This window comes from Tauraco erythrolophus, chromosome 21 (genome assembly GCF_009769465.1).
Source record: "Tauraco erythrolophus isolate bTauEry1 chromosome 21, bTauEry1.pri, whole genome shotgun sequence".
In the NCBI taxonomy this organism is placed as follows: Eukaryota; Metazoa; Chordata; class Aves; order Musophagiformes; family Musophagidae; genus Tauraco; species Tauraco erythrolophus.
The window spans coordinates 12459828-12485944 of NC_141485.1; the positions used below are offsets into that span (position 1 = coordinate 12459828).

Below are 26117 nucleotides of genomic sequence, written 5' to 3' on the forward strand. Positions count from 1 at the left end.
CGGGCTCCGGAGAGCCTGCAGGAAACAAAAAGCGCTGAAGAAGGAGACAGCAGCAAAGGTAGCCCTGGTGTCCGGCCGTGAAGCGTGTGTGCGTCGCTGTGCTGATGGAACTGTGGCCAGGGAACGTAGCGCTGCACAAGGCTGGAAAAGGAACTTTCGAATGTTGATAACGTTCTGGCAGTGAAGTAGTGTCCACTGGATGCAGTTGAAGTCCTCATCCCAGTCCCTCTGTGCTTGGGTTTGTAAAGCTGTGGATCTGGCGTACTGCGACCTGGAATCTCTTTTGGGTTCTTTCCAAAGTTTGGCTTCAGCGACACTTCTGCATCTAGAAAGCTTCCTGAGTGACCGAACCGTGGTTCGAACGCCTTGATTCTTGTGAATAAATGTCGTTTTGTTCTTCCTGGTGGAAGGAGCGCTGCTTTGGCAGTCGGATGAATTACTTGTGATATGATCTCTCTCTCTCTCTCTCATTTTTTTCCTTCCTTTTTTCCCCCTCCCCTCCCCCTGAGAGATTTTGTCAAGCTTTCTCAGACGCTTCAGGTAAGGGAAGTACAATCAGTTTTTAAGGTGCTACTTTTGTTTCTTCTCCAGAGCTGTGTAAAATAAGAAGTAGCAGTTGTAAATTATATGATGTAAAATATTTATGAACTATTTTAAAAGTTATGAGCACAGTAAACTGATCAGGTATTCCTAGGATAATATTAGTATTAAAGCCTATTGGGGATTTTATTCTGATTAGTTGATTCCAGTCGATTCTCAGCGGCAAAGATACACAATTATTGTACACAAAGGAACTGTAGCAAACCATAACTGATGACACATTTAGGCCCTAGCATTTCATTGTCCATCTCCTGATGTTTTTCCAGTATGTTATTTTCAAAAATTGTTATTATTATTATTTTTATTGTAAAAAAAAATTATTATAAAATTATTATTTTTATTGAAAAAACACAACTGCCTTATGTCTTCTTCCCCCATTCTTGGTTCTAAATGGAGCTTGTGCTCCTTCACGCCTTGCATTTTTCAGCCAATGCTAATGTGCTGCCTCTTCTGCTTGCACAGGTACTAGGGGTTGCTGACGTTGCCCCTTGGCTCGGGTCTGGGTCTGGGTCTGTGGTCTCGCGTTGGCCCGTTTTGCGAACTCATTGCGCCTGTTGGTTTTCTGTAGGTGCAGCTGGAGCGCATCCGGCAGGCAGATTCCCTGGAGAGAATCCGTGCAATCCTGAATGACACAAAACTGACGGACATTAATCAGCTTCCTGAAACATGACACCCTGACGAACAGGCTCCAAGGCTGCATTTGGGGTTTTTAACTCATCTTTATAGCAACATTAATTATTATTTAACTCTAACCGAAAGAGCAGAAGACAACAGAGGGGAGCAATGACGAAGTTTTGTTTCTAGAGGGAAAAGGGTTTCGTACTGGGCAGGAAGAGAGCACAAGGGTGACTTGCAGTGTAGGAAGGAGAACTTTGTAATGGAAACACTAACGAGTGCGGTGTTTCGTGTTCCACTGAGTGGGATCAGTCCTTACATTCTGAAAAACTTTCCCTCTTTCAGCCGACTTCGTAACCTAATAGAGAGTTTTGGAACATTTACCCCCTGTCTTTCCCTCTTTCTTTTCCCCCCACTACTGTGATCAAAGTAGCTGCTGGAAACCATATTGTCCCTCCAAAACATTGAAGAGCCAAGTGGTTGAAGTTTTTCTGTTTGACTAGTCAGTAACAGTATTCAGCTAGCAGAGAGAATGAGGTGTAGAGTATGCTGTATGAATATTTTATATTAAAATATGACTTTATTAGCAGGACACTGGATATTGATCTTATTTCATAACTCAGTAATTTTTTTTTTTTTTCCTATCATTGACTTTGTGTTGAAGAATCTGAATGCTGCTGAAATGTGGTGGACATGAGCGAGCTGTGTGTCTCCTGAACAGATAAATGCTAATCCAAAAAAAGAGAAAAATTTACTGAGAATTTAGCTCCTTGAAATTTTTCTGTTGAATTCTGATACTTAAGGAAAAGCACAAGAAACGCACTCTTTTGTAATCTCTTTTCACAAGTATTTTATTTCACAGCCCATCTTTACAAAGTAGTAAGTAAAAGGTGAATCGTTCAACATACAAATGTTAAATATACAAGGAGAAATACCAGAGAAAACTACAGCTCATCCAGCCTTTCGGTGCGGGTTCCTCACTGTGGACGCCTTAGAAGTTCACACGGATTTTGATGTCGTTGATCTGTTTTACCATTTCCCTTATGCATTCTCCCCTTCAAGAAAAACAAATTCAAGTCAAAAGGCTGCAAGTCATTTTTGCTCAAGACCTATCAGGAAGGAAAATACTTCATATGGTAGAAGCAGAGAGTGGGAGCACTGTTGCAAACACTTCTCTTAATTACAGACTGCCACCTTGAATGGAATTGCTGATGTAAGTGCCAAGGCTGGAATTCTACAGGAGGAGCCAAGCTTTAACTTACTCTTCTTTGAGGACGCTTTGGATGCACTTGATCTGGTAGGCACTGAGGGCGATGCTGGGTTTTCGGGGGCTGGTACCCTTTTCCATCTTTTTCTGCTGGTATTCCTTTTTCATTTTAACCTGGAAGTCACGTACAGAAAGAAGACCCCAGTCAGTGTTGGTCCTGCCTGCCAAAGTGAAAGCTTGTTACGGTTACAAACTGCAATGAATTCCCATTCTTTTGGGGTTAAAATCTGCTTGCTTTTGCACACTTCCTCCCACAAAGAGAAGAGAAGAGAAAGCCAGGGCTAAGACTGCGGAAGGTGTGTAGGTTTTCTCAGGGTCTGTAAGGGGTTGCAGAGGTTCTGTGGATATTACTAAGGAGGATCAGAAGTTATTTTAGTCTGTTGGTGCTAATTTAACAAAAGCACAAAGCTGCTCTATTGGAAGGACAGTGTTTTGTCAGCACTCCCGTTAGGTGCGAGTGAGGAGATGTCAGTAACTTACCAGCCAGGTCATCTGTTACCTCACCTGTCTGATAGTGTTGCTCAAACGCTGCAGCTGGTCACGTATTGTCTGCAATTCTTTCGTCATGTCTTTTTCACTGTCTGATAGAACAGGAAGCTGGGCGTGGAAACTCCGAAGTACTTTCTTCATCCTTCAGGTGCAAAGCAAGAAACGTTGCTTACTCGGTCTGGACCTGAACTAGTACTGGAAAATCACCACTGAGCCCCAGCAAAGAATTTCAGAAGCCAAATCATCTCGCAAACCAGGGTGATGCTTCCTGCCTGCTCTGTTCTACCACACTTGCAACCGTCGACACAACAGCAAGTTATCCGTGATGCAACAGGCTGTAGTTCACGCTCACCTGTTCAAAATATCTTCTTGCTTCTCTTTGGCCTCCTCGTACTTGTCAGTCAGGCGCTGAAGCCTGTTGGAGACAGAATTCTCCTGAGACCATGGAACACAAAAATAGAAGCGCAGGAGAACTGCAAACACCAGGCAAGAAGAACAGATGTGCAGGACATGGGATTGAGAACAGCGACCTTGGAAAGGCTGCTCGTAGCCATCCCCGACCCGACCGAGGGATGGGGAGCAGTGCGGGAGTCAACCGTGGCTGGAGGGGTGCCGGTTCTATTGCAGCTGATAGTCCTCCTTGGTGGGAGGGGTTTCAGTTCGGGTTAATCATAGAATCATAGAACGGTTTGGGTTGGAAGGGACCTCAAAGATCTTCTAGTTCCAACCCCCCTGCCATGGGCAGGGAAATCCTCCACTACACCAGGCTGCCCAAAGCCTCATCCAACCTGGCCTTGAACACCTCCAGGGATGGGGCAGCCACAGCTTCTCTGGGCAACCTGTTCCAGTGCCTCACCACCCTCTGAATGAAAAATTTTTTCCTTATATCTAATCGCAATCTCCCCTCTTTCAGTTTAAAGCCATTGCCCCTTGTCCTGTCACTACACACCCTTGTAAAAAGTCCCTCTCCAGCTTTCCTGTAGGCCCCCTTTAGGCACTGGAAAGCTGCTATAAGATCACCCTGGAGTCTTCTCTTCTCCAGGCTGAACAGCCCCAACTCTCTCAGCCTGTCTCCATAGCAGAGGTGCTCCAGCCCTCGCATTGTCTTCATGGCCTCCTCTGGACTCGTTCCAGTAGCTCCATGTCCTTCTTGTGTTGGGGACTCCAGAGCTGAACACAGTATTCCAGGTGGGGTCTCATGAGAGCAGAGTAGAGGGGCAGAATCACTTCCCTCGACCTGCTGGCCACGCTCCTTTTGAGACAGCCCAGGACACGGTTGGCTTTCTGGGCTGCCAGCGCACAGTGCCGGCTCATGTTGAGCTTCTCATCCACCAGCACTCCCAAGTCCTTTTGCTCAGGGCTGCTCTTGATCCATTCTCCGCCCAGCCTGTACTTGTGCTTGGGATTGCCCCGACCCACGTGCAGGACCTTGCACTTGGCCTTGTTGAACTTTATGAGGTTCTCACAGGCCCACCTCTCCAGCCTGTCAAGGTCCCTCTGTATGGCATCCCTTCCCTCCAGCATGTCCACAACATCACACAACTTGGTGTCATCTGCAAACTTGCTGAGGGTGCACTCGATCCCACTGTCCATGTCTCCAACAAAGATGTTAAATAGCACTGGTCCCAGTACCAACCCCTGAGGAACACCACTTGTCACTGGCCTCCACGTGGACATTGAACCGTTAACCACAACTCTTTGAGTGTGACCATCCAGCCAATTCGTTATCCACCGAGTGGTCCATCCATTAAAACCATGTCTTTCCAGTTTAGAGACAAGGATGTCGTGCGGGACAGTATCAAATGCTTTGGATAAGTCCAGGCAGATGATGTCAGTTGCTCCTTCCCGATCCATCAATGCTGTAACCTCATCATAGAAGGCCACCAAATTAGTCAGGCAGGATTTGCCCTTAGTGAAGCCATGTTGGCTGTCACCAGTCACCTCCTTATTTTCTGTGTGCCTCAGCATAGTCACCAGGAGGATCTGCTCCATGATCTTGCCGGGCACAGAGGTGAGACTGACTGGCCTGTAGTTCCCCGGGTCTTCTTTTTTCCCTTTTTAAAGATGGGGGCTATGTTTCCCCTTTTCCAGTCAGTGGGAACTTCACCAGATTGCTACGACTTCTGAAATACGATGGATAGTGGCTTAGCAACTTCATCTGCCAGTTCCCTCAGGACCTGTTGATGCACCTCATCAGGACCCCTGTCGCTCCAGCCAGCGAGTCGGCTTTGTCGGGGGCCCAGCTGAAGTGTATGTACACCAACGCACGCAGCATGGGAAATAAACAGGATGAGCTGGAGATGTGTGCACATGAGCAGGGCTACGACCTTATTGGCATCACGGAGACGTGGTGGGATGACTCCTATGACTGGAGTGTCAACATGGAGGGGTATAAGCTTTTTAGAAAGGACAGGAAGGGGAGACGAGGAGGGGGTGTCGCTCTCTACGTCAGCAACCGGCTGGAGTGCGTGGAGCTTCGCCTGGGGTCGGAGGACGAGCTGACAGAGAGCTTATGGGTCAAGATTAGAGGACGGGGACGGATAGGGGATGTTACGGTAGGGGTCTGTTACAGGCCACCTGGCCAGGAGGACAGAGCAGATGAGGCGCTTTATAGCCAGATAGGAGCAGCCTCGCGGTCACAAGCCCTGGTCCTCATGGGGGACTTCAACCACCCTGACATCTGTTGGAGAGACAATACGGCAGGGCACAGGCAGTCCAGGAGGTTCCTGGAATGCGTGGATGACAACTTCCTCCTGCAGGTGATAGAGGAGCCGACAAGGAGAGGTGCCATGCTTGACCTTGTGCTCACCAACAGGGAGGGACTGGTGGGCAATGTGAAACTTAAGGACAGCCTTGGCTGCAGTGACCACGACACGGTGGAGTTCAAGATCCACGGGGCAACAAGGAAACTATACAGCAAGCTCTGTGCCCTAGACTTCAAGAAGGCGGACTTCGGCCTCTTCAAGGACCTGATGGGCAAAGTGCCGTGGGAGGCAGCCCTGGAGGGATGAGGGGCCCAGGAAAGTTGGTCCACATTCAAAGAGCACCTCCTCCAAGCTCAGCAGAGGTGCATCCCGATGAAGAACAAGTCGGGCAAAAAGACCAGGAAGCCTGCGTGGATGAGCAAGGAGCTCCTGGACCAACTGAAAATGAAGAGGATAGCCGATAGAGGGTGGAAGCGGAGACAGATAGCCTGGGAGGAATACAGAGAAGCTGTACGAGTGACCAGGGATCAGGTGAGGAAGGCTAAAGCCCTGAAGGAATTGAATTTGGCAAGGGATATAAAAAGCAATAAGAAATGCTTCTATAGGTATGTAGGGGACAAAAGGAAGTCCAAGGAGAACGTAGGCCCCCTCCGGAAGGATACTGGTGCTCTGGTTACCCGGGACATAGAGAAGGCTGAGGTACTCAATGACCTTTTTGCCTCAGTTTTCACTGATAAAGCCTCTTGTCTTACCACCCAAGCTGTGGAAAGAACTAGCAGGGACTGTGAGGATGAACCACCGCCCACTGTACTTGAAGAGCAGGTTCGGGAACATCTGAGGAACTTGAAGGTGCACAAGTCCATGGGACCTGATGAGATCCATCCGCGGGTCCTGAAGGAACTGGCGGATGAAGTTGCCAAGCCACTGGCCATTGTATTTGAGAAGTCGTGGCGGTCTGGCGAGGTCGCCGATGACTGGAAGAGAGGGAACATAACCCCCATTTTTAAAAAGGGGAACAAGGAGGACCCGGGCAACTACAGGCCAGTCAGTCTCACCTCTGTGCCCGGCAAGATCATGGAGCAGATTCTCCTGGGAACCATGCTAAGGCACATGGAGAGCAAGGAGGTGGTGGGTGACAGCCAACATGGCTTCACCAAAGGCAGATCGTGCCTGACCAACTTGGTGGCCTTTTATGATGGGGTGACAGCATCGGTGGACAAGGGTCGACCAACAGATGTCATCTACCTGGACTTGTGCAAAGCCTTTGACACTGTCCCGCACGACATTCTTCTCTCTAAACTAGAGAGTCATGGGTTTGATGGATGGACCACTCGGTGGATAAGGAATTGGCTCAATGGCCGCACTCAGAGAGTAGTGGTCAACGGCTCGATGTCCAAGTGGAGACCGGTCACGAGTGGCGTCCCTCAGGGGTCCGTGTTGGGCCCGGCCCTCTTCTACATCTTTGTCGGTGACATGGACAGTGGCATGGAGTGCACCCTCAGCAAGTTCGCCGATGACACCAAGCTGTGTGGTGCCGTCGACACGCTGGAAGGGAGGGATGCCATCCAGAGGGACCTCGACAGGCTGGAGAGGTGGGCCCGTGTCGACCTCATGAAGTTCAACCAGGCCAAGTGCAAGGTCCTACATCTGGGTCGGGGCAATCCCAGGCACAAATACAGACTGGGTGGAGAATGGATTGAGAGCAGCCCTGAGGAGAAGGACTTGGGAGTACTGGTGGACGAGAAGCTCAATATGAGCCGGCAATGTGCTCTTGCGGCCCAGAAGGCCAACCGCATCCTGGGCTGCATCAAGAGGAGCGTGGCCAGCAGGTCGAGGGAGGTGATTCTCCCCCTCTACTCTGCCCTTGTGAGACCTCACCTGGAGTACTGCGTCCAGTTCTGGAGCCCCCAACATAAGAAGGACATGGACCAGTTGGAGAGGGTCCAGAGGAGGGCCACGAAGATGATAAGAGGGCTGGAGCACCTTTCCTATGAGGACAGGCTGAAAGAGTTGGGGCTGTTCAGCCTGGAGAAGAGGAGGCTCCGGGGTGACCTTATAGCGGTCTTCCAGTACCTCAAGGGGGCCTACAAGAAAGATGGGGAGAGGCTGTTCAGGAGGGCCTGTTGTGATAGGACAAGGGGTAATGGTTTTAAAATAGAGGGAGGTAGATTCAGATTGGATATTAGGAAAAAATTTTTTACCATGAGAGTCGTAGAACACTGGAACAGGTTGCCCAGAGAGGTGGTGGATGCTCCATCCCTGGAGACGTTCAAGGCCAGGTTGGACGAGGCCCTGAGCAACCTGATCTAGTTGGAGATATCCCTGTTCCTTGCAGGGGGGTTGGACTAGATGACCTTTGAAGGTCCCTTCCAGCCCTAACCATTCTATGATTCTATGATTCTATGACTTGTGCACCTTCAGGTTCTTTAGATGGTCTCAGACCTGATCTTCTCCTACAGTGGGCGGTTCTTCATTCTCCCAGTCCCTGCCTTTGCCTTCTGGGACTTGGGCTGTGCAGCTGGAGCTCTTGCCAGTGAAGACTGAGGCAAAGAAGTCATTGAGAACCTCAGCCTTCTCCATATCCTGGGTGGCCAGGCCCCCGTTTCCTTCTGGAGAGGGCCCACATTTTCCCTAGTCCTCCTTTTATCACTGACATATCTACAGAAGGAGATAAGGATATATATAATCAAGGAGATAAGGCGAAGTGTGAAAGAGTCAGGGCTCACTTCGCCGTATCCAAAACGGTTATTACGATCAGTATTTGCTACAAATCTTTTTTCACCTGGTGACTCCCGGACGTTGGCACAGATCATTCTGACTCCTACCCACCACATGTTGCGGGCACAGCGCTGGAGGGATTTGTGTGAGCAAGCTGCGATGCCAAATTTGGCAGCAGGGGGATCCGTTGTATGCAGCTGGGGTGCCGGTACTCTTGGGTGAAGGTGTGTTCACACCCCACAATCTTCAACTCCGTATCGCTCGTGAAGCCCTAACGCGGAGCCAAGAGGCTGCCCTTAAAGCACTGTTAAGCATTCCGAGCAGTAACGGAGGAGCCGCATGATCGTTCGCAGCAATTAAGCAAGGCCTGACTGAACCACACATGCAGTTTATAGATAATTTGAATGAGGTGTTGGAAAGGCCGGTGGAGCATGGGGAAGCTTGTCTCGTTTTACTGAAACAACTAGCAGTGGCTAATGCAAATCTGGATTGCAAAAAAGTATTGGATGCTCTGCTGGCTGCCAGTCCCTTAGCTTCAGTAACCCACATGGTGGAAGCATGTGATGTGGTTGGAACCAAAGGCTGGGAGATGCAAGCTATGGCTCAGGCATTCGCAGCTTGTCGGATTGATCAGAGTAAAAAATCACAGACTTGTTGTGCGTGTGGGAGACTGGGTCCTTCCTTCCCCTCTTTCCCCGCTCCGCGGGCCTGTGAGCGCTGTCCCACCCCGGTGGCCCAGGTTTCACCAAGAGACAGTACACCTAACACTTAACTTGGATCATCTCGATCAGCGTTGTGGGAAATAACTAATCCTCTTCTGTTCCAGCAATTCCAACAGTTAAAATCAGTGTTGTAAAACCGTAAACATGCGTATTCCATTGTACATCTGCGAGCGCACACCGCGCTGCCAGGGCCTACAGCAGAAGGGAACAGGCGAGCTGAGCTGCTCACGAGTGCAGCTCTGGTACCAAACTCGATAATGCAGGCACAAACCTCGCATGACTGCTGCCATCAGAACGCTGATGTTGTTAGTCACAATTTGGCTTAACACTACAGCAAGCCCGCTCAATCGTACAATTGTGTAGTAGCTGTTAAAATATGATTGTGCCACCAATGGATGGTGTTAATCCTCGTGGTTTACACTCGCAGGAGCTTTGGCATACACCTCTCATCAGATACATGTATTTTTGTCATCATGAGGTATTGAGCATGTTACTGGTATTCCTTACAATCCTGCTGGGCAACCGATCACAGAACACGCACATGGTACTTTGGAAAATATGCTTTTCAAACAAGAAGGGGGAATGACAGGGAAATCTCCCAACGAAAGAATAGCTAAAGCATTATAGGTGCTAAGTTTCTTAAATCGGTGGGAAGATGATCTAGCTCCAATGGCTAAACATTCTGGGATGGATAAAATATCACATATCAGTCAAAATCAAGCGCAGGTCATGGTTAGAGATTTGAGAATAACCTGGGGAAGAGGGGATGCTTGTGTCTCTGCAGGCCAAGAAAGTCGATGGGTACCTGCAAGGTGCGTGAAGCCTTATGTACAACGAGAGCATCCGCCAACACACAGGATGCCACCAGCCGCACAAAACGAGTGTCAGTAGGTCCGTGGTAAAAGGCCATTTGGTACCTCAATTGTGGGAGGCCTCCGAGGGAGACTGGGAAAGAACCAAGAAACAGTGTGAGAGGAGACTTCGAAAAGAATTGACCAATATCAAACTAATGACAAAGAATTACAAACCGGACTTAGTTGTGAGTATGTAATTTTAAAAAAAGAAGCTGGGAGGGTTGTTGTTGAACAACATGTTGCGATCCGCAAAAGCTGCTGTCAGCCAGCAGAGCACATACTGGGCAGCCTTGTTGCGCGCACTGGCCACGCGTGCAGCAACGCCCAGTCAGTGTCTGTTTCATGGACTCTGCTGAGGGTGTAAAAGGGATGGCTCGGAGCGGGGCGGAAGGAGGCTGCAGAGCACACTGTGTGGATAAACAGGGGACACCCTGAAGGTGCCGTGCCTGCCTCCCTTCTCCGCGATGACCCTGCTGATTGACACCCTCCTGCTCAGTGGAATCTTGGGCAGAGTCGAGATGGTAATAGGAATGTGCTGCATGAACTTGTCTGATGGCGCAGAATCACCTCATGAAACGATACAAAAATTGAAGGATCGGGTGAATGGATTACAGGTTAATCAAGACTGGTTGGGTAATTTATTCAATGGATGGGGATTACCAGGATGGATTTTACCCTTAGTTAAAGAAGGATTAATGGTGTTGATAATTCTATTAATATTGGCTTGTGTAGTGCCTTGTTTATTGCAGTGCTTACAGAATGCTTTCATGAAGGCTCTGAACTGAAGCGCATTTGATGTCATGCTAAAACAAGAAGGGGGAGATGTGGGAGACGGAATTCCCCTGAGACCGTGGGACACAAAAATAGAAGCGCATCAGAACTGCAAACACCAGGCAACAAGAACAGACGTGCAGGACACGGGACTGAGAAGAGCGACCTTGGAAAGAAGAACAAAAGATGTTCTTACAGTAAACAAGGACTGGGACCAAATGTAGGAGGGGTGCTTGTCGCGTGCAAATGAGATTGCCAGCCTGGCTCCACAAACGATTTCGCCTTGGCTTTCACCTGAAGCACTCAGCGGGGTCCGTGCCATAATCCTCCACATAACCCTTTCCCGCAAACTTTTCCTTTATGCAAGTGAGAAATGTTTATTTACTTTAGATTTACATGCAGGGTGGTCTGTATGTGGAAACAGGACAAGGAGCCTGAAAAAGCAAGCTGGAGCAGGGAGCGAGCCTACACGCTTCATCAGAGCTGGAAACGCATTCGCTTCTCACTTGTTTCACACAGGACCCTGTATGAAAAACTTTTTGTACAAAGGTCTGTCATTCCTGAGGTTTGACTTGGTAAAAGCAGATAGATTATACTCACCTTTCCTCTCGACAGTAATTAAGATCTTCCAGTTGTTTCTTCTTCAGTCCCCACAACAGCTTTACTCTTAAAATATGACACAAAATCAAACCACCCACAACAGCAATCCAGTTCAATCCAGGATTTAGGCCACACAGAAGACAGGACAGATGTGATTAACGCTCCTGGGAGTATAAAGAACTAAAGACACTGAAAAATGGGCAGTGGTGAGAACAAACTCCTCCATTTTGTCCTAACTTTATAATATAAATAAATAATTTGAAAAAGCAGAGACTTATTTAATGCAATTTTTCTTTTTGCAGCTTTGTCAGGATTATTGCTGAGGTCAAAGGATTTCCTGCCACCCGCAGGCAGACTGACACCAGCAAGACAGAAGTATTTTATGTGTGTGTGTGCTTACTTTATTTTTCTTTCCTCTGTGAGCCACTACAGAGATCAAGTATTACACTCACCCTTGCTTTCCCTGGTAACTCAGTTTTCAGTTCTGGTACTCCATTAGTCTTACACAAGTACATTTTACTAATTTACAAGGGTTAATCCAGCAGAAGAGGATGAGTGCTCAATACTTAGTGATGTTGTTTGTACAGAGAAGACCTTGCATAGCACATATTTATGAGGGGTTTGCCTTACCTTTGCTGAATTTCCTCTTTTGCCAGATTTTGTTTCAGTATATATTGCTTTATGCACACTTGTGTGGCTCTGCTAAGAAGCCGAAGGCATTTGTCAGAGGGAGGTGCAGCATCTTTATCAGCAGACCTGACAAATATGAGAGACAGGGTTTTGCAATCCTACTCCAACATGTTGCTTTGAAAGGCTAAACAGCTCACAGTATTATGGTAAGGGCTCTCGGGGCTCAGTTACAGAAGTGAGGGACTATAATTAAATGCCTTTGGTATCAATCGTTTTTCTTACAGGAGGAAATCCCAAGATCCCTTAAGCTACTCAAAGCCCAACGGGACGAGCGATGAGCAATCCCATCAGCTGCAGTCACCCCTGCTTTGAGCAGGGGACTGGAGCAAGATGCTTCTCCCTCCCAGCCCCCGTCGTTACTGGATTTGATGTCCTCCCTGTACAGGGAGGCACACGTCAGCTGCAGGAGCTGCACCCCCACTATTGCTGTGTCCAAGATAACGTGCTGTTCGGTCAGGAGCTGATGAACACACAGTATTCCCCAGAGTCCTCCCTCTTCGGGTCCCCTAGGAAAACACATCACTTACTTCAGAAGCAAGGGATTGGCAGAACGGCGCTGCAGGAGGCTTCGGATGTGCTTCTCAAACGAATGCTGCGACTCAGCCAGGATACGGAGAGGGGAAACAGCAACATCTTTGTCTTCTCTGGTACACAGCAGGGGAGGGGATGCAGGATGGACTGTGCTTCTGCCATGGAACGTCACATTGGAGAGCACAGTTTAAAGCAGAAAAGTTTAAGTGGTAGTTAAAGTGGGGAACTCATCCACTGTGGAACTCATCTATTACAGCAGTAAGAGGAAATATTTCAATTATGTGGTAAACCCAGCTCTAGGCAAGGTTGGTACAGGTCACATCCCCACATCCCCACAGCTGAAGCTAGCAAGAATCATAAATAACCGTTTACTTGAGGACAAGAAAATAACAAGGCAAGGAAGTGCTTGAACAGCAGAATGACCTGCTTTTCAAAGCAGCCTGCTCCATCACTGTTCACCCATGTAATTTCAGATAATGAGGTTTAAAAAAGCTGTAAGAAATACTTAAGAACAGTGCAGAAATAGTTAGATAAAAATAAAAGGACTATAAGAGAACCTGACAATAATGATAGCTCTGCAGAAGGTACCTGTCATACATTAAACAGTGCAGTTTGGTGCACAGTAACTACAAAATAAAGATGATTTGAAAAAGCACCCAAACCCCCATGGTTGGAGTTCTGTTTCATTTCCATTAGATAGTAGCAACCCAGAGTTCTGCAGATTAAGAGTCTGCACTACATCTACTTGGTGGAGATCTCACAAAAGAAACGAGCTCAGTAATAACGTTTTATGCTTTGAAAGCAAGCAAGCTGCATTTCAACAAATTCAAGAGGAAACATTTTCATACAAGAACACAAAGTACCCACAGAAAGCTCCAGTTAATTATCTTTATCACTCAATTGTCCTAGCAAAACTGAGAGATGGCTCTCCAACCCTAACGTTGTACAAACATACAAGTGCAAATGAAACCTGAGGCTGAATGTGATCCTACCTCTGTAGCAGGCTGATATATGTGAGGAATGTCTCTCCATTTTCATACAAAATGTAAAGTGGGTAGGCCAACACGTCTTCAGTCCCTCGCTGTCCAAGAACGTTCTTTGGGACCGGCACTAGCGGGCCGAAGTCAAACGCCACCGCGGTCTCTCCCAGCGATGCCGTATAGGCTCTCCTGGGGACGAGGCAGAACAAGACCTGAAGTCAGCAATGACCGTGAGAACACGTGTTTCACTGGGCCCATCGGTCTGTGCTGACAAATTACCGCCAAACACCTGTCCATCAGTCTTTTGACATACGCTATTTCAGCAGCAAACCCTGCACGTAACGTCCTCCTCACGGTACCTCATTTCTGCAAGACACCGACCAGCCAGCCCAGTTGCACAGGTTAAAAGAGGAGGGTGTGCATCAGGCTGTGACTTGACTAGTAGAGATCCACAAGTTCTCCCTTTCCAAACAGGCCGAGAGGGAAATAAAAAGATCATCTGTTTTCTGCATTCCCCCCTCAGAAAGCCCTTCTTAACCCCATCTTAAAGCCAATGGATATTTTTCAAATGACTACTCTGACAAACACTTGACTGTACAGTTTGTTACCACTTTTAGATGGATGGGAAAAAGAAAGAAAAAAAAAAAAGTGCAGTTACTGTGCTAGGAAGAAGTCCTAGCACTGAAGAAGCCCATGAAAAAAATCACATCAGATTTTCAGGTAGATTTATCACTTAGTCATTAAAAACACAACAGAGAACACAGAGGTTATTCTGTCAAAAGCACTTCAAAATACAAGAAGCCACACAAACCCTTTTTTGATTGGAGGAGTCTCCTCCTCAGTGTCTGAAAGAGCAATCACTTTGATGGGTGTCTGAGGTACCTTCAGACTGTAAAACCTAGAGGAAAGAAACAGCAGAATGTTCATTCAGCTGCCAGTGTTGCACTGTTCCTGTTGGTGCAGGAACATCAAATGGTATCTGTCTAAAGTTTCTCCCATCCTATTTTTTATTGGTAATCCTGGTAAGAATAGCAGGACACAAATATCTAGCAAAAATCAGACCGGCTATGACAAAAAAAGCTTAATCAACTGCAAACGGGTTTTACCTTATAGTGTTATCTGAAGTCAAAAGCACAATATGAGGCTCCAATGTCTCACACGGATACCAGGCAGCTTGCTTTAAAGTCAGAGATGTCGAGCTTGTGAAGAACCTTTCCGCAATCGGAACAGTGCTGAAATACAGAGCAGGAATGTGCACTGTGACAAGAAATACAGAAGTTACTTCTGAAGGGAAGCTGGGGCAAGAGGAGCTAGAAACCCAGTTAAAAGGTTTCAAAGCCATTAGCTGTACTATTGCTAAAGCTGGAGAGACAGCTTTAACTTGAAGCCCTTTGTTATTTCCATCTGGACACATGCTTTTAGCTACCATGGCTGAAAGACCCCAGAAAGGCTGGAGAGTACTACAGAGGAGCACCTTGCTCCTCAGCATTGGCAACACGTGTAGAAGGCCATTCATTTGGGTCACCTGACAATCAGCAGGGCCCTGACCCTGCATTTGTGACTGTCCCTACAGCCCCGATAACAGCCAGGACCTTCCAGACCCATTTGGCCCCAAGAGGGGAGAGGCTGTAGAGGAGCGAGGGCTGGGCAAGGATGCCATGGACGGCCGGAGGTCTCACCCACCTACAGTTCACCGTGGACTTCCCGCCTTCAAACTCGGAGCTCTTCCCCCAGCGTTTCGGCAGCTCCAGCACCATGAGCCCCTTCGTGCCGATGAGCGCCACATGGTGCTGCGTGGGGCTCAGCAGCACCTGAAGAACCTCAAACCGGGGCGGGTTTATGCAGAGCAGGGTCTGAAAATACCAACATGGCAGTTGAGCACGAGCCATCACAGGCGCTCACGGGAGCAGAGCACGTCTGTGCTGTGGACGGGGATCTCTACAACGGCTGCTGTTACCCAACAATAAAGGGGTTAAAGTTTTTGTGTAAGAGTTTCATGAAGGGTTTAGCAGGCAGTTGGTGATTTACACACACCTAAAGAAACCAACGAGATGACCATCCTTGAAGCTGTCAGCAGTGAATAGAAGGGAGATTCTTTTTTCAGAACTATCTGCCCTTGGAGGGAACATCCCAGAAACTGCATAAACTTTGTTCCCGTGTTTTTCTGAGCTGTGAACATGCAGTGACTTGGGGGAAAAGGGAATTCCAGCAGGGAGGAGATCGCGACCACTGACTCACGGACCACCTGCCCTAAATACACCCCAGACCCAAAAGAAAGGGGCGGAGGAAGAGAACTGAGCATGTGAAGGAATTTACATGTCAAGCAAGAGAAAATGAACCGACTGTTAAAGAATATGTAAATATGTTATGAATTATGCATGACTGTAGCGTGTAACTAATTTTCTGCCCAGAAGCCGGGTGTGCCTGCTAGGAGGAGAAATCCCCCGCGCACCCAGCGCTGCGATAAAGGATGGCGCTTTCTAACACTCCAGAACAGGTCTTGGAAAGTTCGATTTCCTCTTCAGGTGTCACTGCGAGGTGCAGAATGAGGCAAAAACTCGTGTCCGCCACAGCCAAGCACGGAGCCGATCGCCGTCACCGCGGAGAGACGCCCCGGCGGCGGGCTGGGGGGTAACGGGCAACCGAGGGCCCTTCCGGCACCGGCCCCCCCGGCCCCGCTCCGGGCACGACACCCACCCCGCCCCCCCGGGAACGGTCTCCCCTGAGCGGCCCGTCGGCCCCTCACGGCGCCCCCGCAGCGCCGGGCCACACCTGGCAGCGGCTGAGCCCGGCGGCGTCGGGCCCGCCGAGGCGGCGGAGGCCGATGGCGCGGAGGCCGCTGATCTCGCCGTCCCAGAGGACGAGGTCGCCGTCGAGGCCGAAGAGGAGGTTGCGGATGAGCGACAGCCGGGCGGCGGCGGCGGGGGCGCGGTCGCGGAGGCGGCTCAGCACCGCGTGCTGCGACAGGGCCGCGCCCCACTGCTCCGCCGGGCGCCGCTCGGACGCCATCGCCGCCGCCGCCGCCGTCGCCTCACGACCCTGCAGTCCGCGCCCGCGCCACCAACCGCCGCGCCCGCCCCCTCCGCGCCGGGACTACATTTCCCGGCGTGCACTGCGGCAGAGGCGCCCCGCGGCTCCGGGCGATGGAGGCGCCGCTGCGGCGGCACCGCGCGCGGTACAAGGGCCGCGCCGCGCCGCCCTGGCAGGAGACCTACCGCCGCGTGAGTGGGGCGCGGGCCGGGGGCCGGGCGGGCCCGCGGGGCGGGGGGTCCCGGCCCCGGCCCAGCGCCTCTTCGCGAGAGCGCGGCGCCGCCGCGGCGGCCGGTGGCCCCGCTCGGAGCCGTCTGTCGGCCGCCGCGCGGCGCTGACGGGGCCCGTGTGCTCTGCTCCCCCCAGCGCTGCGTGGAGAGGCTGCGGAGCAGCCGGGCGAGGCTGCTGGAGCGGTACCGCCGGGCCGGGCAGGGAGCGCGCGGCGCGGCCGGCGGCGCGCTGCTGGTGCGGGAGGTGATGGCGCAGGAGTGGCGGGCGCTGCGGGGCGGGCGGCAGAGCCCGCCGGGCCTCGGCGGAGCGGCGGCCCCGGCACAGGTCAGTTCGCGCCCCGGCGCTGCCGCGGGCTCCGGCTTCCCCGCGCGACCCGCCCGCCGCGGGCGGTCAGGCTCGGCGCTCGGCCGCGCTCCCGCTGGTGGGAGCCGGCCGCAGCCAGAGCGCGGGGATTGCTGCCCGGGTGGTGCGGGGGATGCGGCCTGCGGGCCCGCGAGCGGACCGCTTCCTTCTGCCGCTCCCAGGCTGCGTGGGAACCCCGGCAGAGCATGGCTTCCTCCGCTGCGGCTTTTAGTGTCTGTCACTGAGCACTCGTGGGAATGGGAGCAAAACTGCAGCACGTTTTAAAAAGCAAGTTCCTGGGCAGGCCGTGTTCTGATCCCTTGTGGCTGGCTTTGCACAGGTGCTTTTAGTATAGATCGCTTTCCGCAGCGCGTGCACGTTCTGTGACCTGACAGCGTAAGCAGGGCCAATGTATGTTACAGTTACAGCTCAGCCAGGTGCTGGAAGTTAAATGAGAAAGTAGCAGGGATGGGAGAATCACTGACTGGTGCACATTTCAGATGCTAGAGGACCCCGATGAGCTAGCAGTGCTGGAAGAGATCCAACAGGAATTGATCTTGGAAGGTAAATTCTCCACGTTTTCTGACAGCTATTTTATTTGTAATATTACTGACTTTCTAGTAATCCAAACGAGCTGAGGCTTCACTCCTCGGTTCTTGTAGACCATGTGGTACAGAAGAGCCTCCTTAGGCTACAGAAATTTCTATCTCATGTGTCAAGACCCTTTTTGACAGTTTTAAGTGGTGTTTTTTAAAGTCTGTGACAAGCTAACGAAAGGAGACTGGAGAAACAGACTGAGGTGTCTGGGAGCTATAGGAGTCTGTATAAATTAATTCAGAATGTTTCTAAATTGTTGTTTGGAAAGTCACCCACTTGAGACTGGGTAAAGATAGAGCCATAGCAAAAACCGGATTACCAGGAATGATTTCATCAAGTGTAGAAATCTGATCCAAAGAAAAAAAAGTTCGGAAACTAGTGGCCGCCCCAGCCTCCATCTGCTCAGCAGCTTCTCGTGTGCTGCTTGTCCTAAGAGACGCGTGAGGGTATTTTGTTGTGTTATTGCAGAGCAGTCTGTTATAGAACAGTACGAGCGAAGTCTGCAGTTTGATGAAGAATGTCTCAACGCGACGCTTGATGGCTTGGACGTCAGCGACAAGGTCATCTGCCCAGTGTGCAGAAAGTAAGAAAGCCCTTGGCATTGGAAGAAGGTTCTCCATCCCCTACAGCAGTTTGGGCTTAGAAATGGGCAAAAGCAGTGGGCAAACAGGCTGCTGTTAGTGTCAATTTCAACAAAATAAAAAAACTGAGCAATGATCTCCTAAATCAAAGAGGTTTTTTGCTAAAATCTACCTTTGCTTCTGGTGGTTGTGATGGTGCTCATTGTATGCTCTTTCTAGGAATTACCTGACTGTGCAGAATCACTTGGTTTTTTGCCAGTGTGGATTATACATCAGTACACAGGTAAGCTGCGTCATGAGGAATGAGTTAAACGTGATGTCTTAAGTCTGCTGCTGCAGAGAGGCATCTTAAGTGCAGGAGGTCTTTTAACCCAATTTTTCTCAGGGTATGACAGAAGAGAAGCTTCGGTCACTCCTAGAAAACACTGTAACAGAGCACAGTCACAGGTGCTTTCACAACCCAGAGTTCAGAGTTAGCAGTGGAATGGAGGAAGAAGCCAGTCTCCTCATGAGCTGTCCGGTGAGTCTAAATGTTAAGTTCCTGGAAATTATCTCTGCTTGGATCCGCTTCTCAATCACATGTACATTGATCCCAGGGGTTTGTGTTGCTGTTCTTCCACAAACTTCCTTGGAAATGGTTTTACTTTTGACTACCAGTAACTGTAAAAGGAAGAGCTGAGTTACACAATTTACCTTAACTGCTGCGTTAGGGAATCTTTCAAGGACCTGTCAAACTTAGTGCCTCACTTTTCTCACACCTTAGCTAACAACTTCCAAGTCTTGTGTGGAGCACTTGTTCAGATAAGTGGTTCATGAAGAAAAGCTTTAAAAATTACTTCAGTTTAAGCCTCTTCAAAAGGCTTGCCCATACCTCTTAGAAAACACCAACCTTTCACTTCAAGCTAGAGGTAGCAAGTTTTTAGCTTTGCTGCTTATGTAAAATCACTGCATGTACCTACACAGTGAGGACAGTGCTAGAAGCAGAGCATTTCAAATAGTTTTGAACATAATTAGTTTTATATATTGCTATAGCGTCTCTGTTCAACTTACCTTTTGTAAAGGTCTGTGACTCCTGGACAATTCTCCTGTAAAAAGTTGATTTGGCTGCTGCTTTTTTACTGGAACGACTTCAAGACTAAAAATCCACCCAGAGCTGCTAGTATTTTTATGTATATACAAGTAACTGCTGTGTCAAAAGACACTTGAAAAGGCAGTAGTACTGCCTTGACCTGCACTTTTGATGGCACAGTATATGTTTTGAAATAAATATACTTAGTTTATTTCAGCCTTTGTGTTGTCTTTCAGTGATCTCACATGGACTTCAGCTTTAGTTTCTGTTGAAACTTAATAAGACCTTCAGGTAAAACAAGACACAGGTTTGAGTAGAAGACCGCAACTACTGCCCTGCAGCAGTGCCGTGACATCAGCAGCCACAGCCTTTCAGTCATTCTGCTGGAACCGAAGTGGTCCAGCCTCCCTGTGGTATTTTTCTAAAATTAATACTAACACAATAGCTTATGGTAGCACATCCCTCTTTTTACAACAGCTCCCGAAACATGTTTAGGACTCTGAATTCTATTCCCTAACACACAGCCAAGACTTCTAGAATGAGATTCACATTCCTGATTAGCACCGCCTGGTCAGCAGACTTCATCCTACAGCCACAGCCTGGCTGACAGAAGGGCACACTACATGTTTGGAGGTGCTGGAACAGCTCTCCCTGGAGAAAAACGCTGGGCCAGCACACACCACTGCTGCATCAACAGCCCTGTAGGCTGTATCCACACTGGCTGCAGGCACAGGCAAACACTAGCCTCATTTTTATGGCACCTGTCTGGTCAGCAATGGTACAAGTAGAAGAGAAACCACCATTTTTCAGTGATATGTTGAACAGATTTTATTCTTCACATTCATTCTTAATTGTACAAAAACCACCGAGCAGAGTGAGGCAATTCCGGACCATAATGTTGGAGAACTTGATCTGGGCTGCAACATAAATACAAATCCCCAAATACCAGTGAGAATCCTCATTCTCCTATGATGCTCCTTTCCAAATTCAAAGTTACTTACTCTCTGTATCTGTTGTGAAGATATATTTGGGTATTGCTGGCTGGAACAGTGCTGCAGAATACCCACACTTGAAGATAAGTTTCCTAGCCTAACCTACTGACATTTGACAAAGCTTTTAAGGTCTTCAAGGAATTTAATGTATTCCTGGTGTTCCAGTGCGGTGCTGAGCTCTATCAACTCATCAGCAAATGTGTTGTCCACTCCTCGATCAGCCAGGAAATCCATCAAGTGATCGTACAGAGCCTGGAAGAAATGGAACAGGAAACTTCCTTAGCAGAGCACACTTGGGCACAGGTTGCTTTTCAAATGTCCCATGGCAGCTCCCCACTCCCTTCTCAGCAGGCCTGACCTTGGATGTAACATTTGGAGGGAGACGTGGAACAAGTCATCCAAACTTGGTCATATAAACCCAAAGCTGACCTTACAAACAAGCTGCACTCTGGAGATGATCAACTGCCTGTGGGAGTCAGCAGGTAAAGTCTGTCAAAGATGACACCTGCCGAGCTGTGCCTGCCCCCTGTATAGTGCTATGGCCTTGGGGGTGAATTGCTGTGTCTGAAAAGGGTGGTATCTGATGTAAATATTTGTTTGAGAGACTAAATCTTTCACAATCATCTTTTTCTTCTTTCTATTCCTACTTAACTGTTGCAGCTCCAGCATATGTTAATGCTTGTGGGTTCACACCTCAGGAGAACAGATTCATTATTGCTGCTTAGTGCAGTAATGCTAATACCTGTCATGCATTTCTTGGGGTTTTGTTTGGGTTTTTTTGTTTTTTTTAAACAGACCAGTATTACTGAGCAAATGATTAATTCTGGATGTCTATAATCTGAGTAGATCACAAATCATACACATTTTTTAATTAATTTTCTGTCTCAAGTCAGAGAGGGAAAAAAAAAGCAGTGTGGGATGTTCTAGAGCACACTAACAATTTTAACATGAATGCTTCCTAAAGAGAGAGATACACACTCTAAAGTTTTCATCAGATGATACACAGCCTACAACTAAGATTTAAACTTTTGAAAGCCTGTCACTGAGAGCGTATGAGCAGTTGGCTCAATTCTTGGTCATAGAATCACAGACTGGTTTGGGTTGGAAGGGACCTCAAAGATCATCCAGTTCCAACCCCCCCGCCATGGGCAGGGACACCCTCCACTACACCAGGTTGCCCAAAGCCTCATCCAACCTGGCCTTGAACACCTCCAGGGATGGGGCATCTACAACTTCTCTGGGCAACCTGTTCCACTGCCTCACCACCCTATGAGTGAAAAATTTCTTCCTTATATCTAGTCTAAATCTCCCCTCTTCCAGTTTAAAGCCATTGCTCCTAGTCATGCTAGCTTTTAGTGTCACCACTATAAAATCATACCTGGAAAATAAAGACATGTACACACAGTGTCTGATAAGATACCTTATTAAACACATAGATTAAAAGACATCTGAGCAAGTGTAAAAGCATCTCTAAAATGTAATACAGCTGCTAGGAAATCACCAGCTTAAAAACCTGGAACAGAAAGAGTTTCAACATGTTGGTCTCTGACTGCTGGTAATGTCACCAGCACTGCACAGCTGCTGGGACCATGTGGTAGTGCTCGGTTTGCAGCAGAACCGCTCTCATGGCAAGCTGTGGCAGATCAGGGGAATCCCTCATCCCAGACATCCGGGACAGGACTCACTCATAATTCAGGAGCAAATGAGATAAGCTGAAGTGCCCTCTGCAGCCTACAGCCGTGTCAGCAGCACTTACCCAGTCAAGGGAATCCGTGTTGAGAGTGTAGTTGGTGTCCTTCCAATCCGATTCTCCAGTGGGCTGAAAACTGACCTCCCGAATCGTGAAAATATCACTTTCTTCCTCTCCCTCAGTTCCAATCTGAAACAGGAGATGAGATGTAAGACGTTACTGTAACCACGGGGCACCTTCAGCTGTCTAATGCTGAAGCTGGGAATGTCACGCTGCAGGCAAAGCCCCGAGACGGGCACTGAAGCTGTGCCTCTCCCCTCTCAGCCCGTGCCTGCGAAGGCAAGAAAAGACATGCACGAGAAGGCAGGAAATCCCCTGGAGGTCAGTCTACCAGGAGCAACCTGATGTGAGTCAGCAGCCTCATTTTTACAAAGATGTAAAAACCTCTTCAGTACGGTTCTAAATCTGCCTTCACACGCCTGGCTAACCTTTGTCAGCTAGGGCCAGCTGCATACGTAATCTTGTTAGGGCTTACAAAATCACAGAATCCTGGAATGGTCTGGCTTGGAAGGGACCTCAAAGATCATCTAGTTCCAGCCCCCCTGCCATGGGCAGGGACACCCTCCACTACACCAGGTTGCCCAAAGCCTCATCCAACCTGGCCTTGAACACTTCCAGGGATGGGGCAGCCACAGCTTCTCTGGGCAACCTGTGCCAGTGCCTCACCACCCTCACAGTATAGAATTTCTTCCTTCTATCTAATCAAAATCTCCCCTCTTTCAGTTTAAAGCCATTGCCCCTTGTCCTGTCACTACACACCCTTGTCAACAGTCTGTCTCCAGCTTTCCTGTAGCCCCTTTAGGCACTGGAGGGCTGCTCTAAATAAATAAATAAAGCACAACGATCGGTCTGAAGCAAAGCTCTCAATTCTTCCCCCTCCCCCTTTTTTAATCCCTGCTTCTCTTTGTGACACCTCCCAACAGTGAGATTCGCAAGTTACTGACATGCTGTATCCAATCTATCTGGGTTTGGCCGTTCCTGTTTACCCCTCGAGTTGTGGGGCTGTTGAAGTTACGCCATGCCTCCCTTCTCTAACGACATCCAATAAACGGGCCAATAGGCAGCTGATCAGAAACACCAAGTCAGGATGTGAGGAACGCAACAGAACATCTCCTCCTGAAAGCTTGTTCTTGCAAACCCAAAGCCTTTTTTTTTTTCAGTGTTAAAAGAGAGGAGACTGCATTTTCTGCAGATTCAGAAAAGCGAGAGAATATAAAAAGCCGTTACATTCAACAGCGGCACAATTAAACTACAGTCATGCAGGAACTGCACAGCGAGTCACAGCCCGCAGCTGGCTACTGCTAACACACAACCAGTTTGATACCCACCTCGTCTTCGGGATAATGGCAGTCAAGAACAAGGGTCTGTTTTGTGTCATCTTTTATTACTTCCACAACAAAGTTTGGAGTTGATGTAAGATCAGGCTAAATAAGAGAAGAGTTGTATCAGTATTGGAACCTGAACAGGAGTCAGAGTGATCATAGTACAGCCCAGCAACACAGCCCATCCAGCGCAGGCTGTTCCCCGTGACCCTCTTTCTGGAGTCCTTGTCCTGGCCAGGGCAACCCAAACTTCCCTCAGCCTCGCCAATGGCCCTTGAGCTCCTTCTCCACTCTGCGGCTGGTCACACAGGTAACATGGCAGCTGGGAGCATCTCCCACCCTCTGAAAACCCAGAGAGCCTGCAGCTCATCTGGATAGGTCCCTCCAGAGTGACAGGAACTGGGAACAGACTCAGCTTGGTTTCAGAGCAGGAGCTGCTCGTGCCTGCCCTCCTTCATGGAGGAAACTTGGCAGGGCATAGACTGCCAAACGCAGGTACAGATCAAACGCACTGCACCTTCTCAGCAGACACCGGCACGCCCACGAAGGGAAGCAACGTGCAAGTGTCCCCAGTACTGTCCCTCCCAGCTGAGTGCCATGCGCTGGAACCGATACTACCATGCGGAAAGTGCAAGTTAACTGCTGCAAACCAGCCGCAGCTGCATTCCTGGCTTGTTCGACATCACTGTCACTACAGATGAAGCCATTTGCCTCAAATTATATTGCTCTTTTACAGTTTTTACCAGTATTTTTACTAACAGTCTTATTAAACAGGGGGGAGACACTTGACCAACAAAACCATGCAAGCGCAGTCATTGAACAGCTCTGCGTTTCACTGATGTTGCCCACCAGCACCATGAGTTACGCTATTATTTACTGCAGGGGGTCGCAAAGGCTGGAGAGATCCGAGTTCCTCTCGCTTCTCCGCGTACAGAGCCCTCTCACCCTGCTCTGCCCTTCTGCTGCAGAGGGTCACAGCCAAGTGACAGCCAACCCAGAAAAATCTGTGTTTTGTGACTTAATGCTCCCAAATATCAGGTGAGAGAGAAAAAAAAAACCCTTAAGGGCAATGTTCTAACTTCCCTCTGTGCCCGTCACTGACGCGCACATTAAGACCAAGTTACCTCCTGCTCATCAGGTTTCTGCTCTTCTTGTGTTTCTTCATCAACTGAGGGTGGAATGCTGTTATTGATGTTGAACGTAACCGTTATCCTTCAAAAGAAACAGCAGCAGTTACTTCGAGCACGCTCAAAAAATACCCATCAAAAATTTCTTCTATTTGAGGCTTCTGTTGTGGGGACAGCAGCATGAAGCTGATTTCCTCCACGTGCTCTCACAAATGATTGTCTTTTCAAGTTTTATTAGATGAAACTCTTATTTTTAATGCGGGACTGCATGAAATTTTAACACACAATATAGTAGCAAGCTTATATAAAAAAAAAAAAAGTGCCTTTGGCCCGCGGTGGTAAAATTGTGAGCCTGGGCCACGTCCGGTTCGCACGGACTGGGCAGGCGGCAATAAAAGCCACGCGAGCACGAGCAGGAACCTGGCTGCTGTTATTTACTCGCCCTCTCGGGCAGCTGCTCGCCCAGACCAACCCCTCCGGAGCCCACACTTACTTCTCACCCGCGACCTTCCGCACCAGCTTGGCCTCCGTGCCGTGCACCTCCAGCTCCCACCCCCCGGAGACTTTGGGCAGGGATTTGTGTTTCTGGATCTTCTTCTCCTCTTTGATCTCATCCGTCAGGAACTGCGCGAAGGCTTTGTCGCCTGGCGGGAAAAGGGACGGGGGGTGTTAAGGCCCCCTCCCCCCCCCCGCCACCACGTGCTGCCCAAGATGGGGGACGGGGGGTGGGCAGCGCTCGCGCACGTGCCCACCTCCCGGCCCGCCGCAAGGGCGGGCGCGCTCCGTCCCCCTTCGCCCCACGAACGGGGGTCCCCCCTCCCCTCAGGGCAGGGCGCCCCCCAGCCCCGCTCACCCTCGGTGTGGAGGCCGCCGCAGCCGCAGGAGACGCCGCCGGCCGAGCCCCGCCGCGGGCGGAGCAGCGCTGTCCGCCACCCGCCGCCGCCCAGCTGCCAGAGCGAGCGCGCCAGGGGCGGCGCGGCGCCGGGCGGCGGCAGGAGGGCGCGGGGGCAGGAGGAGGAGAGGAGGCGGCGGGGCGCGGGGCGCGGCGGCGGGCGCAGGGCGGCGGCGGCGCGCAGGGCCCGGGCGAGCAGCATGGTGCGGCGGGGAGCGGGCGGCGGCGCGGGGCGGGCAGAGGACACGGCCGGCCCCGGAACTGCCGCCCCGGAACTGCCGCCCCGCTTCCGGCGGCAGCCGGCCCCAGCGGCCCGCGCGGCGCGCGGCGGTGGCGCGGGTTCGAGTCCCGGCCCCGGCAGCAGCAGGGGCGGCGCCGGCGGGCTCGGCGTCCGCTGCTTTAGCTGGAAATCGAAGAGCGAGGGCAGGGGGGCGAGGCAGGGACGCCGCGTACGGCATCGGCAGTAGCCGCCCTTCCCGCCCCGGCACTCAGGCGAGGCGGAGGCACCGGCGGAGGCACAGAGGAAGCTTTAGGGATGTGGAAAAAATGCCGGTGCTTCCCCATGGACTGCAACAGGCGAAGCAGCGGACACGGTCAGAGCTTTGCTCCTGGGCATCGCCCCACCCTTTATTAGAATAGTCA

General features: G+C 50.0%; 3 protein-coding genes and 1 long non-coding RNA gene across 4 annotated transcripts; 2 read left to right on the forward strand and 2 right to left on the reverse strand.

Moving 5' to 3' along the window:
• Positions 1-506: 506 nt before the first annotated feature.
• Positions 507-1415, forward strand: LOC147527296 (uncharacterized). Its single transcript, XR_015222760.1, has 2 exons — positions 507-540; positions 1169-1415. It is a non-coding gene; the product is annotated as an uncharacterized LOC147527296 (long non-coding RNA).
• A 53-nt stretch (positions 1416-1468) lies between these two features.
• LOC147527297 (nuclear pore complex protein Nup88-like) lies at positions 1469-16551 on the reverse strand. Its single transcript, XM_086624542.1, has 13 exons — positions 16315-16551; positions 15226-15395; positions 14649-14774; positions 14354-14440; positions 13555-13731; positions 12559-12717; positions 11972-12097; positions 11342-11407; positions 11074-11097; positions 3324-3386; positions 2987-3113; positions 2478-2596; positions 1469-2270 (listed from the first exon to the last, which is right to left on the reverse strand). Exons 1-13 carry the CDS (start codon positions 16549-16551, stop codon positions 2207-2209), a joined length of 1545 nt encoding a protein of 514 aa, XP_086480668.1. The 3' UTR covers positions 1469-2206.
• Positions 16552-16685: 134 nt separating this feature from the next.
• Positions 16686-19477, forward strand: RPAIN (RPA interacting protein). Its single transcript, XM_086624434.1, has 7 exons — positions 16686-16763; positions 16939-17127; positions 17646-17709; positions 18211-18325; positions 18543-18606; positions 18709-18843; positions 19385-19477. The coding sequence occupies exons 1-7, from the start codon at positions 16686-16688 to the stop codon at positions 19412-19414; spliced, it is 675 nt and encodes a 224-aa protein (XP_086480560.1). The 3' UTR covers positions 19415-19477.
• A 728-nt stretch (positions 19478-20205) lies between these two features.
• On the reverse strand, positions 20206-25677 carry C1QBP (complement C1q binding protein). Its single transcript, XM_086624433.1, has 6 exons — positions 25437-25677; positions 25077-25227; positions 24581-24668; positions 23463-23558; positions 22141-22263; positions 20206-20636 (listed from the first exon to the last, which is right to left on the reverse strand). Exons 1-6 carry the CDS (start codon positions 25675-25677, stop codon positions 20487-20489), a joined length of 849 nt encoding a protein of 282 aa, XP_086480559.1. The 3' UTR covers positions 20206-20486.
• Positions 25678-26117: the final 440 nt, after the last annotated feature.